The sequence below is a fragment of the Nestor notabilis genome, unplaced genomic scaffold (genome assembly GCF_000696875.1).
Source record: "Nestor notabilis isolate BGI_N333 unplaced genomic scaffold, ASM69687v1 scaffold2495, whole genome shotgun sequence".
NCBI lineage: Eukaryota > Metazoa > Chordata > Aves > Psittaciformes > Psittacidae > Nestor > Nestor notabilis.
In genome coordinates, this window is record NW_009928790.1 from 98,171 (window position 1) to 115,539 (window position 17,369).

The 17,369-nt window shown below is 35.5% G+C and overlaps 1 protein-coding gene across 1 annotated transcript in view; it reads right to left on the reverse strand.

Annotated features, from left to right (window-relative positions):
- Positions 1-17,369, reverse strand: part of CNTNAP4 (contactin associated protein-like 4) — a gene marked incomplete at its 5' end in the record, with an annotated part of 84,641 nt that overhangs the window by 60,049 nt on the left and 7,223 nt on the right. Inside the window, 5 exons of the mRNA XM_010014665.1 lie at positions 2,455-2,604; positions 9,830-10,091; positions 12,492-12,635; positions 14,697-14,881; positions 15,058-15,255. Of these exons, the coding sequence (XP_010012967.1) occupies positions 2,455-2,604; positions 9,830-10,091; positions 12,492-12,635; positions 14,697-14,881; positions 15,058-15,255 (939 nt within the window). The remainder of the gene's footprint in view (positions 1-2,454; positions 2,605-9,829; positions 10,092-12,491; positions 12,636-14,696; positions 14,882-15,057; positions 15,256-17,369) is intronic.

Genomic DNA, 17,369 nt, shown 5'->3' on the forward strand with positions numbered 1-17,369 from the left:
AACAAACTGACGGGAATGCCATAAAGTTCAGAAACAACAAGTTTAAGGTCTTAAATATGAGATGGAATGAATCCATGCAACTATCCAAGCTGAAGGATAACTGCCTAGATCCACAGAGAAAGGGCTGGGGTCCTGGTGGCTAGCAGGTGGACCATGAGCCAGGAATGTGCTCTTGCAGCACAGAAGGCCAATGGCATTCTGGGCTGTATTCTCAAGAATACAGCCAACAGAACTGAGAACGTGGTCCTTCCCTCTGTGTGGCATTTGTGAGACCATATCTGGAGTGCTGTAGTTCCAGACTCCTCAGTATAGGAAAGGCATTGACATACAGCATTCTTCAATAAAGAGATAAAATAAAGATTGTAATTTCCGGACAAAATCCAACACTCATTTGGAAACAAGGTACTTGCACTGGAGGTCATGATGAAAAAAAAAGAGCAAAAAATCCAGAACAGGCAAACAAAGTTTTTATCTTGTAGCTGTTCTACAAAATTTTATTTCAGATTTTTGAGTATGTCTGTTTGCAAAAGTTGTCTGCTAGATATTAGAGAAAAGGCAATATCATTAGTATTAATAAAACAAGGATTTCTTTTAATTGTGAGGCAGATATTGAACATAGTTAGAAATCTTTTAATAATGATATTTACTGTACTTGTGTATTAAGAAAATTTTTTTTTCCCTTGTAGTTGCAATGAGTTATTATTCCCAGAAGTGGGAAAAGGTAGTATAACCTTGATGATAGAATGACTAAAAATTGTGCTGACATAAAGCTAAAGTATTTTCATGTTTATTACACATTTTCCTAACTACGGATACACATTTCTTGCATACTTTGCATTCATTAAAACAAGAAAACTGACAATAGTTTCCCCAGGAAACTTATCCTGGAAGGCTGATATTCATGTTTTAAGAACCAGCATATAGAAACAAGGTAAATATTCATATAAATTTAGAAAGAAAGTTAAAATGCATTGTCTACATTTTGACTGTCGTATATAACATAAAATTTTAATAAACAGTTTTCTAAACTCAGAAACCTTCTATAAGTTCTCCCAGAGTTCATAGGACATGCTCAAGCTGCTGATTTCAGCTACAAAGCTGAAATCAGAGACACTGAGGGAATGATATGTAGTTAGTGCTTTAAGTGTTCTTAGAATTAATTTGCCCCTTCCACTCTCCAAAAAGATAAACAGAAATGTCCTTGTACAACTTAATTGAATATGTTGGTTTTTGCAACTGCCGGAATCCCTCCTGTTCTGTTCACCTCTGCCATCAACCCTGAAATAGTCCAGATCACCTAATCAGAGATTTGGGAACTTGGAGAAGCACAGAAGTAAAATTAAAAAAATAAAAAAATAACATAAATTAAAACAAACAAAAAAAAAAACCCAAAAGGTTGTTTTATATTTTTTTTTTTTTTTTTTTTTGGCTGTTCAGGCCAATACACTGTATCTTTCTCTGATTATCAGCCAGTTCAACAGGTGTTTTTAGTAGAGAAGGCTAGGTGTGAGATGTGAACTGTCACACGGATGCTCAGTTAATAGTTCCTATATTTATGGTCTTCTTGTGAGCATTAAAATTTTTTACAACCTGTTGATTCAAGGGAACTGATCTGTGGACAATGACTTAGTCCATATTAACTTAGGCTTTTGTACACATTTTTAAGTTTTCTCAGAAACCTGAGAATTGTTATTTTAAAAAATTGTTCAGTTATTAACTCCTAAGCTACTAAAAGATGAAGCATTAGGCTAGTGTAGAATAACGTATTAGGATGCTGTTTAATATTGCTATTATGCAGTCCATTCCCAACTGACCTAGACATTACAACCTGTTCTAATCTGTCAGTAACAATATATCTGATTAATGACAAAATCGCTTGGTGACAGATAATTTTTAATATACTTAGGGAAATGAAGATATCAAAGCATAGCTTTTAGGCACAAGTTGTATTCTTCAAAGATGGGAAAGCTGTGCTACTGTAGTAAAAGAAGAAAATAAAAAATTAAGAGTTTCTGTTATGAGGATATTTGCACAAGTAAGTAAGCACTAACTTAAGCTGAAAACTTGAAGTCATCCAAGTGGAAGATTCTCATGAAAAATTGATTTAGCTACACAATACACATGCAAGATCTTTGTGTGTCTGTCTGATTGTCAACTAGATTATATTCAATTATCAGAGCATGATTCCAGAAAATTATGTTCAGAAAAGTGACCAGAACTTAGGGTTGCATATTATTTTACCCACCATAATAAAATTCTAAGGAAACACAACCTTATCATATATCAACCATATCAAAATATCATAGCAGTGCCTGAAAATTGGACTGTTTGAGAGATATCCAAGCTAGTAAAAGACTTAAGGCAAGAAAAATAATTTGTTATTTGATCAGACATGTCAGAAAAAAAATCATGATTAACTGTTAGATATTGCCAGCATAAATAAAAATATTTCACCTCCAAAGTAGAAAGCATCCCCTGAATAAATTTGCAGAGATATGGAGGCATGAGCAGATGTGGTCACATCATTGTCCACTATTACACTGATACGATTCCTTTTGACAGAGAAGGATACAGAATGCCACTGGCCGTTATTTAATCCAGCACCTGGAAGGAAAATAGAAAGCAGAATGAAGTATAAACATCCATTATTTGTTATACTACCTGAATGTTATAGACTCAAAAGGAGGAGATATCAGTAGAGTAATCATAGGCCCCATAAAACCCCCACATGATAGTGAAAGGAAGAGAAAACTAATAAAGAACACAAATGTCCTTTGTGAAGATAGAACCTTTTTCCATTCCGTTGCTACCATCTGATAAAAAAGAAAATAAAAGTACTTTAGTGAATAAGCGTTACTGTTGTAATACACGTAATTGTTTTTTATCAATATGCCACACCATCTTCAAAGATGGATTAAGAAACAGGACAAAATCGCATGAAGTTTTTTGGTGGATTGTTTGGGCTTTTTTGTTCTCTCCAAGGGATTTGAGTTCAGAATTAATCTAGAGAAAAAGCTTAAAGCAAATAAACAGAAAAATCTTCACCTAAAATAAACCCACCAAACAAAAATACTTTTATTTCAGTGTGATTAGTCACAGAGTGGAAATGCTGGTCTTGGTGACAGCTTTCATAAAGGCACCTGGACAGCTTTGCAACTCAAGCAGAAAAGGCTGGAGTCAGGCCCTCATTTGATCAGAAGGGGAAACATGTCCTGTTGAAAGGTGCTTATATGGCTAGTTGAGCAGAATTACAGATAACTTTGGTGTGTTCCTGCATCTCTGGCATTTCTTAAACTCCGAAAATACAGCCTAAAATTGTCTTGTAAGAAAGAAAGGTTCATCTCTTAAGGATTAATATGCACCTCTTTTAAAATTACTTTCATGTTTCACCTAGTCATGAAGGTAGGTTAGAGCAATTATTTTTTATAAAGATCCAAGTTGTGCAATAGTGAAAAAGGATGGGTGCAATGCAGACAATGTAAAAGCCGTGATTGTGAAAGGACGGGATCTGCAAAGGGTCTGCCACAGGAGGGGATGCAATTTGGGCAGAGTCCTTCCTCTGTGACAGACAACTTCTTTAAGCCACATAAGAACTTTGCTGATGTTGGAAGATGCAGGGAAGTGACAGTCTGTGGTTTGCACATATGCATTGTAGGGTGGATTAAGATGTACTGCAAATGAACAGGAGCAGTGAAGATTATAACTTTAAAATAATATTTGCATTTGCTGTTTGAAGGCTGCTGCCCTCTACTATGGTGCATTATAACAGTGTACCATCAGTGTTGTAGCGTCAGCTTCAGGAGCACTCTCTGTTAAGTGGTAAAACACCCAGAGGCTTTGTGATGGGTCTTTATGACAAAGTAACTAAATACTTTAACTTCATTTATGAGCTACAGAGAAAGAAAGACTGAGGTAAAATGTTAGTAATAATAAAACTTACTGTAAAACAGCACCAGAAAGCTTCTGTAGTGACCACGTTCTGTAAAAACATATCTCTTCTGGCTTTAAACTAACAGAGGTGAGATTTAGATTAGATATAAGGAAGAAATTCTTGCCTGTGAGGGTGGTGAGACACTGGAGCAGGTTGCCCAGTGAAGCTGTGGCTGCCCCATCCCTGACAGTGTTCAAGGCCAGGTCGGACTGGGCTTTGAGCCAAGTGGAAGGTGTCCCTGCCCATGGCAGGCGGGTTGGAACTAGATGATCTTTAAGGTCCTTTCCAGCCCAAAACCATTCTGTGATTCTGTGAATTATCAGTAATACATCCAAGTAATACATCCATTTAAAGTGGTAGCTATAAAAAATACCCTTCCTATCTAAGAAGGGTATCATTAAGATATCATTATGACAGCTGATACAGTATTTTACATGTAACACACATTTTTACTTCACTATTACAAAGGATTTCTTCATCTTTCAAAATCAAAGGTAGACATTATATTAGAACCCATTCAAATAGAAAAATCCTGCTAAAAGCTTCAGCAACAGTCATGTCAATGTCATAAAATCAGTTTTCTTTTAGTTATCTTTTTTATTGGAAATGTATAGGAAAATTTTCTGGAAGTGTAACCTTTAACACCAATTTACATTACCTATGTCTCTGTAGGTGTAAGATCAACACAGCAATAAATCTAAAGTCCTAATTCTGGAAAGCACTTGCATATATTGTCTTAAATAAATTTTATAGGGCAGTATGTAAGCACATTATTATCCTTAAGAAGTGCTCTATGTCAGTCATGCTTTTGAGTGTTCTTCAGAACAGAGCTACTTCCCTTGGTGAAGAACAAAGAATGATGTAAAATCTTTTCTTGACTGCAGAGCACCTATGATTTGTGACTGTGATTTCCTTCTTAAAATTTCATGTATTTATGTACTATCTCTAGAATGTCTTGTATATTGTAGAGAAATAGTCCACCAGTTAACTGATTAGTTCAAACAGAAGGAAAACAAATAACAATAAGAAGATGAGAAGGTTCAAATAGCTAAATGACATCATACAAAGGATCCATATGTTAACTGCAAGAGATAAATCTTATAGCATAGACTATATATACTCTATAAAGTCATTCGTCACACTGTTTTTAAGATGAGTGACTTGAAATAATAATCAAAAAAAAGAAACATTTTCCTACATATTTCCTTCTTTATAGCCTCCACCCCCAGCTACGGAAAGCTCTGGCTTCTTTCACCTCACCTCTAAGATTAGGCAAGTAGGTTTTTTATTGTTAGAGGTACTTCAGGTGAATGAAGTTTTCTTCAATCACATCTCTGCTATATGTGATTTAGAAATTTTTCCTTTAACAATCATAAAATCATACAATAATTTGGGCCTAAGGGAACCTTTAAAGATATCCAGTCCAGTCTCCCTCCTATGTGCAAGGACTTCTTTTACTAGGTCAGGTTGCTGAAAGCCCCATACAGCCTAACCTTGAACATTTCCAGGGGTAGCACATCTAAATCTAATCTATTTCAATTTAAAACTGTTACCCTTTGTCTTGCCAGTACAGGCCCTGGGAAAAAAATATCTCTCCAACCCTATTCATAGAATCATAGAGTCATGTACACATAAAAGCATACGATCATAGAATCATACAATCTTAGAATCATAGAATGGTTTGGGTTGGAAGAGACCTTGAAGATCATCTAGTTCCCACCCCCCTATCACGAGCAGGGACACATTCCACTAGACCAGGTTGCTCAAAGCCTCATACAATTTGACCTTGAACACTTCCAGCTATAGGTCATTGAAAGGCTGTAATAAGGTGACCCTAAAGCCTTCTGTTCTCCAGGCTGAGCAACCTCAACCCTCTCAGCCTTTCCTCGTAGAAGAGGTGTTCCAGCCCTCTGGTCAATTTTGTGGGCCTCCTCTGGACCCATCCCAACAAGTCCATGGTTTTCTTCTGCTGTGAACCCCAGAGCTGGATGCAGTGCTCTGGATGGGGTCTCATGAAAATGCATAATGGGGGAGAATCACCTGCCTTGACCTGTTGGCCACCATCTTGTTATGCAACCCAGGATACAATTCACTTTCTGGGTTGCAAGCACACATTGACAGTTCATATCCAGTTTTTCATCCACCAGTATACCTAAGTACTTCACTGGAGGGCTGCTCTCAATCCATTCATCCCCTGCATCTGTATTAATAATGGTGATTGTGCTGACCCAGGTGCAAGCCTTGCACTTTGCCTGTTGAACTTCATGAGGTTCACACGGGCCCACTCCTCAAACCTGCCAAGGCCCCTCTGGATGGCATCCTTTCCTCTAGTGAATCAACAGCACCACTCAGTTTAGTGTCATCAGCAGATTTACTGAGGATGTACTCAATCCGACTACCTCTGTCATTGTTGAAGATTTGAAATATAACAGTAAGTTCTGTAATTTTATTTCAATTGTTGCAAGTATAATTGCTTTTAATTCTTAGATTTGCATCCTGTTTGAATAACTTCTGATGAGAAGCCATATTCTAAATACTGAAATATTTAATTGTAAAGGTAGGTAAGGCATAGAGAAGGAGACTGAATGAGTGACTGAAGCAGATACATTTTTTTGGTTACTGGAAAATTGATTATATGAATTTTGTACTTTTTGGTTTGTTCACTATAGTTTATCACATTGACCTACTACATGATTTTGGGATGGATATTTAATGTCCTCTTCATACAGGCTGGCATGATTAGAGATACTAAGCTATGTTCATATAGCTCAAGTTAAGACTTTCCAAAAGTCCCTTTCATTAAGTCTGGGGACTGAGGAATGCCATTCTGAAAGGATAAGTCACTCCTGATAAAAAAAGCTTATCATAGCCATTGAATTGAGAAACTTGATTAAATTCACATTTACTTGCAAAGCCAAGGAGAGGTACAACATCAAAAGAGTGGAGGCCATCATTTCTATTCCATCTGAAAAACATATCTGGTGTTCTACTAGGAGTTTTAAAATGCTTCACCAAAAACAAGTGAGGAAAAGAATAGCACTTAAACTTTTAGCACATAAAAAGCTAGTTATTATAAGATATCCATTATTCTCATTAGTAGTATGTTCAGTATTTTAATATGTAAATACTAAAAAAAACCACTGTGGGACATCTTGCAGAACAATGACATACACCCTTAGGAACACATATGTAAAATACAACGTATATAATTTATTGGATCAGTGAGAAACAAACAAACAAAAACTAGTTTAGGGAAAGTAATATATAGATTAGTCTGAAGTAAAACCACCAAATGTAACGATTGTTAACATCACTTAATTAAAAGCTGCATGGAAATGAAAAGCTGTTTAGAAAGATAGGGTCATATGAAGAAACTGAGTAATAAGAACTCAAACATTTATACACGTTGCAATTCAATTTAGTCTCATAATTCAACATGAATTAACTTTCTGTGGTTTTTTTTTTATCTGTGTTATTTCTTTGTGAATACTTGATGACTAGCTTGCAAAAGAGGATACAAAGGAAAGATATTAAACAACTATTCAGTGAAAGGATGCAGCTTATTATAATTCAATCACTCATGAATTAACATGCCATTCTCCTTGTCTTTATATGTTTGAAGAAATCTTTAAAAATCATGATAATGAATTTAAAAGCTGTGCAAAAAGAAATATACTGCGTGTGTGTGTTTGTGTGTTTGTGTGTGTGTATATGAAAGTCAGGTCATAAGTCCTCTCCTGTAGGAGAACAAACCTGTCCAGTCATCCGTAATTTAATTACTCAATCTCCAAATGCATATTAGAATTGCTTCAGTGAGTGTAATAATAAACACTTAAAAAAACCCAGAAAAGGTTCCCTATATGGTTTTATTAGATAACTTCTTTCTCATAAGAGAATAACATGGTTTTGCAGTATATTCTGTCCTTACCAGGACAAACACAACTCTTCCTGTTAGACTTTATGAAGAATAGACTTAGCATAGCATGAGAACATTAGATTTTGTTTCACTGTAGTGTCAAGATGTATTTTGGGCTGTTTCAGCTAATACATTATGTATTGTGTTCCAACTTGGAAATTGAATAAAATGCTCTGTATTCAAGTCTATAGCTGTTCAAACTGCCAGCACCTTCAGCCGGTCTATTAAAATGACGTTGCACAGCAATAGTGTACATCACCTAATTGAACTGCAATTGCAAGAGCTCCCAGAAAACCAAATTAATCACTGTTAACTACATACCACTGACATTCTTATTAAGGAATTGACATTTTCAAATTATGAGCCTAGGGAACTCTGTGCATCAGTTATTTTAGACTACAACAAATACTAGATATCACCCACAGAAACAGGATAAAAATATTTCTGTAAATTCCAGCATTGTCTGTGGTCATTACTGGCTTAGAGCCTTTTCCTGAATTGAAATAATCAACTGATTAAAATTTTATTTTTAATCATTATACACCTGTAAAAACACGATGAGCTTCAGAGTTAGGTTTAACATTTTATTTTGCCTTTTTCCCCCCTCAAAGGAATTTTCATTTGATATTGGGAATTGAAGTAAGGACTCAATCTAAAAGAAATAGAAACACAGAACTAAGATCAAGGGGGCCTCATCCTCAAATCCTGTGGCTGGAAAGCTGGTAATTTGTGAATAAATCAAGTGAGTAACTCTTATTTTTTGTATACCAAGTATACATTTTTTGTGGAAATTTCTCCCTCTTTTACATAATTTTTTAAATTCTGTGAGGTCTGAAATAGATTTGGAGGCTTTAATTCTTATGTTTTGGGGTTTTTTTACTTAGTAAATTATTTTATTATTTATAGTTTATTTTTATGTCAGTAACTTCCTAGCTTACTTATTGTGTGTGTTCTTGCCCAAGGCAAACTAACAATAAACAACATCATTAAACTCTCTATATTCTGGCTTGAGAACTCCCCTGAAATATGCCTTTGGTTTGGTTCCTATCACTCCAATGAATATATCCTATACAAGGTTGAGTTATTCACACATTCAAATCCTTAACTTGCTTTCTAAGTATCAAAGGAAAACACATTTGTTGTTCACCTCTTAATTCAGTTTATGTATGTATTACATTACTGGAACTAACTTGGCTTCATTTTCACTGATAATACTGTTTTATGATTATGAAATATGTGATTGTGTACCATTCAAAATGAACCTAGAAGCAACTGATGCTTTGGATATCACCACTGTGTATTTTGCAGCCCAATTATCCATTGCTTCTAGGACATATTCCTCCAGCTATTAGGTCTCTGTAATATTGTTCCATACAGAAACCACACCAATCTCAGCCTAATTTCCTCATGTTCATGCCTTCTTTGTAATGACAATTTTATCCTCTACAAGAAAGGGGCAAAAATCAATTGTTCACATAAAAGATGAGAAACTGAGGAGGCTGTGGTGCATGGAATGTCAGAGCATAGTATACTACTGATGAAGCACTGCTAGGTAAAGGTATTGATATTATCACATGGTGATATTATTATTCAAAAAGATGTGAAAGATAAAGATGATGTCAGCTCTGTCTTGGTCTTATATTTCAGGAAAGAATGAGATTCCTGGCTAGGCCAGCAGTCTTTCTGTTCTCATGTTGAGTGCATATATATGTATGTAAACACATACAAATGACTCTCCTTTGCAGTCTATATTATTGCAAGTAATTTCTACTCAGTCATGGGGAAAAAAAGCATAGATATGGGCTTGTGAGAAGAGACAGTATTTATAAACTTTAGGTATTAAAATTCACACACGTAAAGCAGAGTTACACACATACTAGTCATAAAACTTGTCAAGAACGTAGGTACTAATTTGAATGACTTTACAATATAATAATCTTTTTTTCTTTCTTTTTTTTTTTTTTTTACTTAATTTCTTTTACCTGCAGTGATGTCACTCAGCGCTTTTCCTGGTTTATGAAGACTGATTTTAACTTTCCCATCACTCAGATATAAAAGGAAACCACCTGAAGCCTGGTGTACTTTACTAGATAATAGAAGTCCCTCCTTGTTCCAGGTGCGAAACTGGAAACTGACGAATGCTTCATCTTGCCCTGATGTGCCTGGCAGTGCCAGGTAACTACTGGGGCTCAGAAAAGTGACAGGAACCACTTGTGGCTCTGAACATGAAAAGGATATGTTGCCCTAGAAATAAACGAAAGAAATATGTCATTAGGAACATTCAGGGAAGGAAAGTCATGAGAACTTTTGTATGGAAACTACAGAGTTTCGAAACGTTGTGCATAGAACCTAATATTTGTAACTCTGGAATGTGTTAGTCTAAAAATCATGTATGAGTATGTAAGAATATCATCAGTTTGAGAATATTTATCTAGCTCTTTGACCAGAACAGACATATCTGCCTGAACAGACAGTGGCAAGGACCAAGAGAGTGAAGTAAAAATCCTAATTTATATGTCTGATTTAATGGTACTTCAGGAGTTAGACAGATCTCCTTTCTTTCTATTTTGGCTCAGCCTCTGGAGGCTTTAGGGACTTGACAAATTTATGAACATCAGAGAAAATGCCACTGAATGCAAAGTTTGGTACAAATATTTGTATGGGTCTAAATGCTAGTATGAAGAGAAAAACGTTGAGCTTGGCTACTGATTGTTTTAGGCAGTGTTATATTTGAGAAAAAAAAAAAAAAAATAATAATTTTGCCAAACCGAGCAGCAGTCTTTCTAAATCAGTGCAACTGGAGATGTGCACAGTCCCCAGTATTTGTTTCCACAAATAGAAAAAGTTCCACATATAAACTACTGCTACTTATAAATGTAAAACACATACTTCATAAATCAAATGGAAACATTTTCAAGAGTGGCCATATGGACCAGATAATGAGTTGCATTTAGGTACCTAGTCTTTATTCTGTGTTTGACTGCTTCTGAAATCACTGGTTCTTGGGTACCTAGATAAACTTGTGGATGAGTTCATTGACAAACTCTGAGCTTAACCTGCATTTATGTTTGTACTGAGTGATATAGATAAGACTGGAATGGGAATAATGCACTTTTTGCATCTGGTGTAAGAGTTAATGCATTATGACTCTTGATAGTGCACAGTATGACTTGCTGGCACCCTTTGAACTCTAGCTAATTTGTTCTGTAGATAAGATTACTAAAAGATTAATGTCTTCAGAATTCAAACTATATTTGTGTTCAACACAAAGAACTTTTAAACTTTTGAACATACATAAAAATTTTACCTTATAGTAAAAAGCTAAAAAAATCAATTTAAGAAAAATACTTTCTAGCTCCTGGCATGGCAAGACATTAGATTTTATCTAGATTTATTTTTCTTCAAAAGAGAAATATAAATAGATAAAAGCTCTGTGCTATGAACTCAGCTGTAGAGAAATGAATTGTCAACTGAACTGACCCAGTGAAAAGACAGTCATCAGGTTGACAAACCTTGTCAAATGCCAAAAGCCTGACATCTGCAGATTTCCCTTCTGTGTTATCTGGACAGCTGCCTGATACTGTATCAAACCAGCAAAGAGGCTATTTAACAAGGATTCTATGGTAACTTAGATACGTTATAAAACATTTCCTAAAAGGATCTGAAAGTACCACAACAGTTTAAATTATTTAAGATAAAGATGATGATATTTCCTATGACAATAATTTCATAGTTCCGCTTTCACTAGCTCCCACAGAACTTCCTGCAACTACCCTCTCCCCAACAGCCATCAGCATCATGAACAGGATACTATATGGAGGTATCAGTTTAATTAATTCTGGAATATTTCAGATGAGCTTCACATAAGAAAAGATGCCTGTCATCCATTTTTTCTGGAACAGGGAAACAAATTTTATCGTTCATATTCAGAAGTGAAATCCAAATCAAAAGATTTGGAGCTTGAAAACATTTCATATTTGGTTAATTATTTTGAAGTGATTGTTTCCATCATAAGTTTGTATATCCTATTGTTAAATAAATAAATATTGCAAATAGAGATGGCTCTGGTACTACTGGGAAAATATAAATTAATAAAGTAAAAATGAACAACAAAAGTCTTAGTAAAATATATAAATAACCTTCTGCAACTGAGAAGAAAACCTATTCACTATTGGAACTACTTCTCTAAAAGATAGCAATTAGGCTAATACAGCTGTTGGCCATGTCACAATAAATACTCTAAACCCACCAGCCTAAAGTATAGCTCGTCGGACAAAGGGTAATATGAATTGACAAGAAGAACTTATCTACCAAAATCATAATGCTCTGGAGAAAACAGAGTGGTTCAATGTCCTCAGCAACAGAAGGCTTTTAAAATGTACTGCTGGTGTTCTTACTACCCAGGTACAGAACTCAAAGCCAGACCTTCGATGACTTCAAATACATCTTATTTTACTCACTGGCTTTCCTACATGCACAACAGTGACGTACTACAAAACAGTGAGATATCACACACATCTAAATATCTGCTAAAGCACTGAAGAATAAAATACATCCTGCACTGTCATACTGCATATGAAAGTGGTTGTTGTCTTTTTCTTCTTATTTTACTTATTTTTTCTTTCTTAGCTATGAATCTCTTACCACAAAGTAGATCTGAGACTTATGCCTCCTGGCCACGTCAATAATGTTCACTCCATTATAATAAATATTTTCAAAACACCCATGAAAGTTCCTGTGTGACAATGTCCCTGATTTTCCAGGCACTGGCATCCCTCCAAAGCTGAGCTTAGAAAGAGAAGAGAAATCAATGATACTATTAAGTAATTTTCTAAGAATGAAGTTCCCAATAACATAAGATCAGAAGTCAAAGACTGGACAGAAATGAATCTGCTGTTTCTTGGTTGTTTCCTTGTATCACATCTATGTATTAAAAGAACTGGATAACAAAAATTAGGTTATATTCAGTCATATGTATGCCTTAAAATATTCTGATATGTTTGGTATTTTGTTTGTTTTTTTCTTCTAAGAGTACCTTTTAACAGTTGCTTACTTTTAACAGTCTTACTATAGTCTTATTAGTTCTCAGGGTCCATTATAGATGCGAAACCAAGGAGAAGAGGAACAAAGTCCAGTGCATACAGACCATGCTAGACAGTGTGAAGAGGGAGAAGAGAATTTGTTAACAACTTCTTTAGGAAATTTGAGTCTGACTTCTCCCCTGTGTGCATTTTATAACTACCATAGTGGAGAACAAGAATGCATCAAATTAAATTATTCTAGGGCAGATTGGAAACAAATGAAGGTGATAGATAGATAACTTTTTCCCTTTCAAAATGCTTGGGCTGTGCAGTTGCCTGATGTGATGATGTATGTTTCTGATTCAGAAAGAGATTGGAAGATCTAATAAGAATAAAAATCCATTGACAGCTATTAAATTCAAGAATATCACTCTGTCTTAACAAGTCCCTGAGGCAGAAACTGTTAGAAAACAGTAGACTATTTTAGAAAAACATCGACACAACTGTGACCTCAGTTATGCTCTGGTCTACGTTTCCACTCCTGGGCACTATCAGATACAGGATGCCAATTTAAGCGGACTTTTGAACTCACTCATTTCAAAGTTATTCTGGTTGACATTGTAGAAAAGGTAATTTCAAATTATTTTTTCTTAATTTTGAAATTCACTTAATATTTAAAATCATTTTATATAAAAAAATCATGTTTAATTCAGTTATTAAATTAAGAAATTTTTATACTAAAAAATGCAATTGTAAATAGAGTGGTTCATCATTTTTTGGATGTTTTCAGGCTTTTTTCCAGCTTCTGCGTTCCTTTCTACCTTGTATTTGTAACACATACTTCAAACTACAGTATGTGGAAGAGAGGAAAAATTAATTTGCAATATTTGGGGGGGGGGATAGGAAAATATATCTATTTGCTAAACAGTTAATGCTAGCATTTGTTCCCTCCTCTTTTTTTTTTTTTTTTTTAATTTTTCATAATTCAAGTGATCCTCCAAGTCTTGGCATTGTGGTTTAGATTCATAAATTTAAAGCAGAATCATTACTTTAATCTTGTGAATGATATTTTTGAAATGGGATAATGCAGACACAGAACAGCATGCAACCTCACTCTAAACTGCTTAAAAACTCGAATGAGTAGAATGAAGTAATTTAGATCTGCAGGCTCCAGGCACTCTGTTCTATCACTCATTTTCTCATCCAACAAACAGGTTAGGGAAGAACATAAAGCAGCTAGTCATCGTATTACAGCTGTGAAATAGTGGTATTTTCAACCATAGGTGGGAAACTCACAGCAAATTACATCTACTCCTTTTCATGAATCTACGATACACATAAACAAGATTTTTTCACAGTGCATGTGACAGATTTAACAGGAATTGAAGTTTGAATATAAACATTTCTAAAATGATTTTATGCTAATTTATTGTAATTTCCATCAAGCCATAAATTGATTACTTAGAGTTGGGGTTCATTCCTTACGTTTCTTATATTTTTCTATATACTTTTCTATAGAATATATATAGAACATAATTTCTATATGTTTTTCTAGATACATTTTCCACATTTGTAGCACTACTGAAACAAAGATATTAAAATGAAATTGAGATTAAAAAGATGGTCTTTTGAAAATTTTTAGTTGCAAGTCTAGTGGAGCATTAGTAATTTAAGAACATCTTGTTTTCTTTGATTCAGTCTTTTACGAGACAGAAAATCCCTAGTCATAAGCACTACAAACTTCTTTATGTTCTATATCCTTTGCTCATTTCACTGCATTTACATATCAAAGTTAATAACGATAATAACGGAAAAGTAATTTTCACACCTCAGAATCAAGGTCCAAATAATTCAATTCTCCTTTTGTATGAAAATGATGAGTGTGTTTATCCACTGTAAAGTTTACTTGATTGTTAAATTGCTCAATGAGAACAGAATGCCACTGCTGATCATCCAAAAGGCTACCCAGCTTAATATTAATTTGGGCATTAGAAGGATGAGTTTTAGTATCACCTTGAAAGGAAAAAAAAACACAACAAACTATTAATTCCATATAAAATTAATTATTCTAATAGATATTGCTAGTTAATGATGCTCTATACATTAAAATCCACTTACTAAATTGAAAGAAGTTTTAGTCAAATAATACCTAATAACTGTATTAGATTTTATGAGGCTGTAGCTGTTACCTAAATTAATGAGTAGGGACAGCTTCCCTTTAGTTAATTCCAGGGTGATGTGGTCTCCATTTTGTCCTTCTCTGTGGAGGAGAATTCCATCACTTTGCAGTGTCTTAAACTTCAGAGAAATCACATGTGCACTCATGAGTTTTTGATTAAACGTGTAAATTAGATAACTTTTCCCATCAAAGCCAACCACCTCGGACCCTAGAAGTAAAGAAATGAAAGATAATGTGTAATGTCTAAAAGAAATGTCTAAAAGAAACACTTGCATGTTACTTCAATATGATATGAAGTCCTCCACTAACATCCCTAGATCCACTTCCCTTTGTTAAATGGCATGTCATTCCTGTCAGCCCATTTCACCAGCCTGTCTGGGTTCCTCTAAATTGCAACAAAACCCTCTGATGTGTCGATCAGTGCTCCAAATTTTTATTGGCTGCAAACTTGCTGAATGTAAACTCTGCTTCATCATCCAGGTCATTAATGACGGTATTGAACATAACGAAACCAGTATCAATCCATGGGATATTCCATAAGTGAATAGATGTAGCTTGACTTTGTGCCACTGACAAAAACTCCTTCAGACAGGCAGTTCAGCCTGTTCTCAGTCCACTTCATTGTCTACCTGAACAGCCTGTACTTATCAGTTATCTGTGAGGACATTACAAATATAGCATCAAAACTCTTGATAAATCAATACCAAACACTCCCTTTCACTCACAAAATCAATTATATCTCTGTGGAAGGCTATTAGTTTGATGAGTTATTATTTTCCCTTCATAAATCCATGCTATTTCCAATGATCTCCTCATTTTTCCTCTGTTTGGAAATGGTTTTAAGATTATAAGCTCCTTTACCTTCACAGGGATTGAAATGAGTCTGATCAGATTGTAGTTCCCCATGCATTTATGGACAATAGGAGTGACATTAGTTCTCTTCCAGTCTTTAGGAACTTCTCCCAGTCACTGCTACCTTTCAAACGTAAATAAATGTGACCTCATAATGACTGTGGCCAGTCCCCTTAGCTCTCTTAAGTGCATTATAAGAGGGATGATATACCTGCGGAAACCCTTCCTTTTTTGTCTTCCATAACCTTTATTAGTTTCAAATACAGGTGGTTTAGTTTTCCTAACCACATCCTTGCATGCTTTGACAGTTTTTATATTCCTCCTGGGTCATCTGAAATTACTTCCACCTCTTAGACACTTCCTTTTTATTCCTGAACTCAGTTAGGAGCTTCTTGCTTATCCATGCAGAACCTCTGCTACTTTTGCATGATTTCCTGCTTTTTGGAATAGAACTTTCTTGAGCTTGGAGGAAATGATCCTTGAAAATCAATCTGCCCTCCTGGATCCCTCTTGTCTTCAGGACCACTTCCCATGTCACTCTTCCAGTCAGGTCCCTGTGCATGAAAGAGCCTGCTTCCCTGAAGGCCAGGGCTGTGATTCTATTTGACTTGTTGCCTTTTCTGAGGATCTTGAACATCACAGTTTCATGGCTGTTGCAACCAAGACCATCTCAGCTTTAACTTCCACCACCAGTTCTTCCTTCTTGTAAGCATGAGGGCCAGTTGAGCCCTCATGTTTACAGAGTAGAGATTTTGTCAGCTCCCCAATCACCTGTGCTGGCAAGTTATCATTATAAAATTCCAGAAAACTCCTGGATTGTTTATGCCCAGCTATGTTGTCCCACCAGCAGATACCAGGTTGATTGAAGTCAGCAATAAGTACCAATGGCTGTGAATCTTAGGCTTCTTCCAGTTGTCTGAAGAAAGCTCCAACTGCTTCCCCCATATTAGGCAGTCAGTAACTGATACCTGCCACAATGCCACCACCTATAGTCTGTCCTCTAATCCTAATCTATAAATTCTCAGCCCTCTCATCATCTGTCCCTAGGCAGAGTTCCATGCACCCTTGCTGCTTGCTTACATAAATGTTAACTGCCTTTCATCATTGACCTGGCTATTCTCTTCTAAAGGGCCTGTATCTATCTATGGCACCTTACCAGTCGTGAGCTATTCCACCATGTCTTTATAGTCATGATGAATTTGTAGTCTTTCATGTACATAAAGAACTCAATTTGTTTGTTCCCCATGTTGTGTGCATTAATATGCAGGCACTTCAGAAAGGCATCCATTTGTGTTGATTTCTCAGAAAAAATGTCTTCACAGCAGCGCTTTATTTTTGTGTTTGGACTTCAGATGCTCTAGTGCATTCTGTTCAGCCCTGGTTTGTTGTTTCCACTGTCTCAACTTTTCACTCTGCCCTGAAGGCTTTAGTTCTCAGTCCAGTCCATTACTTCCTCACTTGATTTTGTCC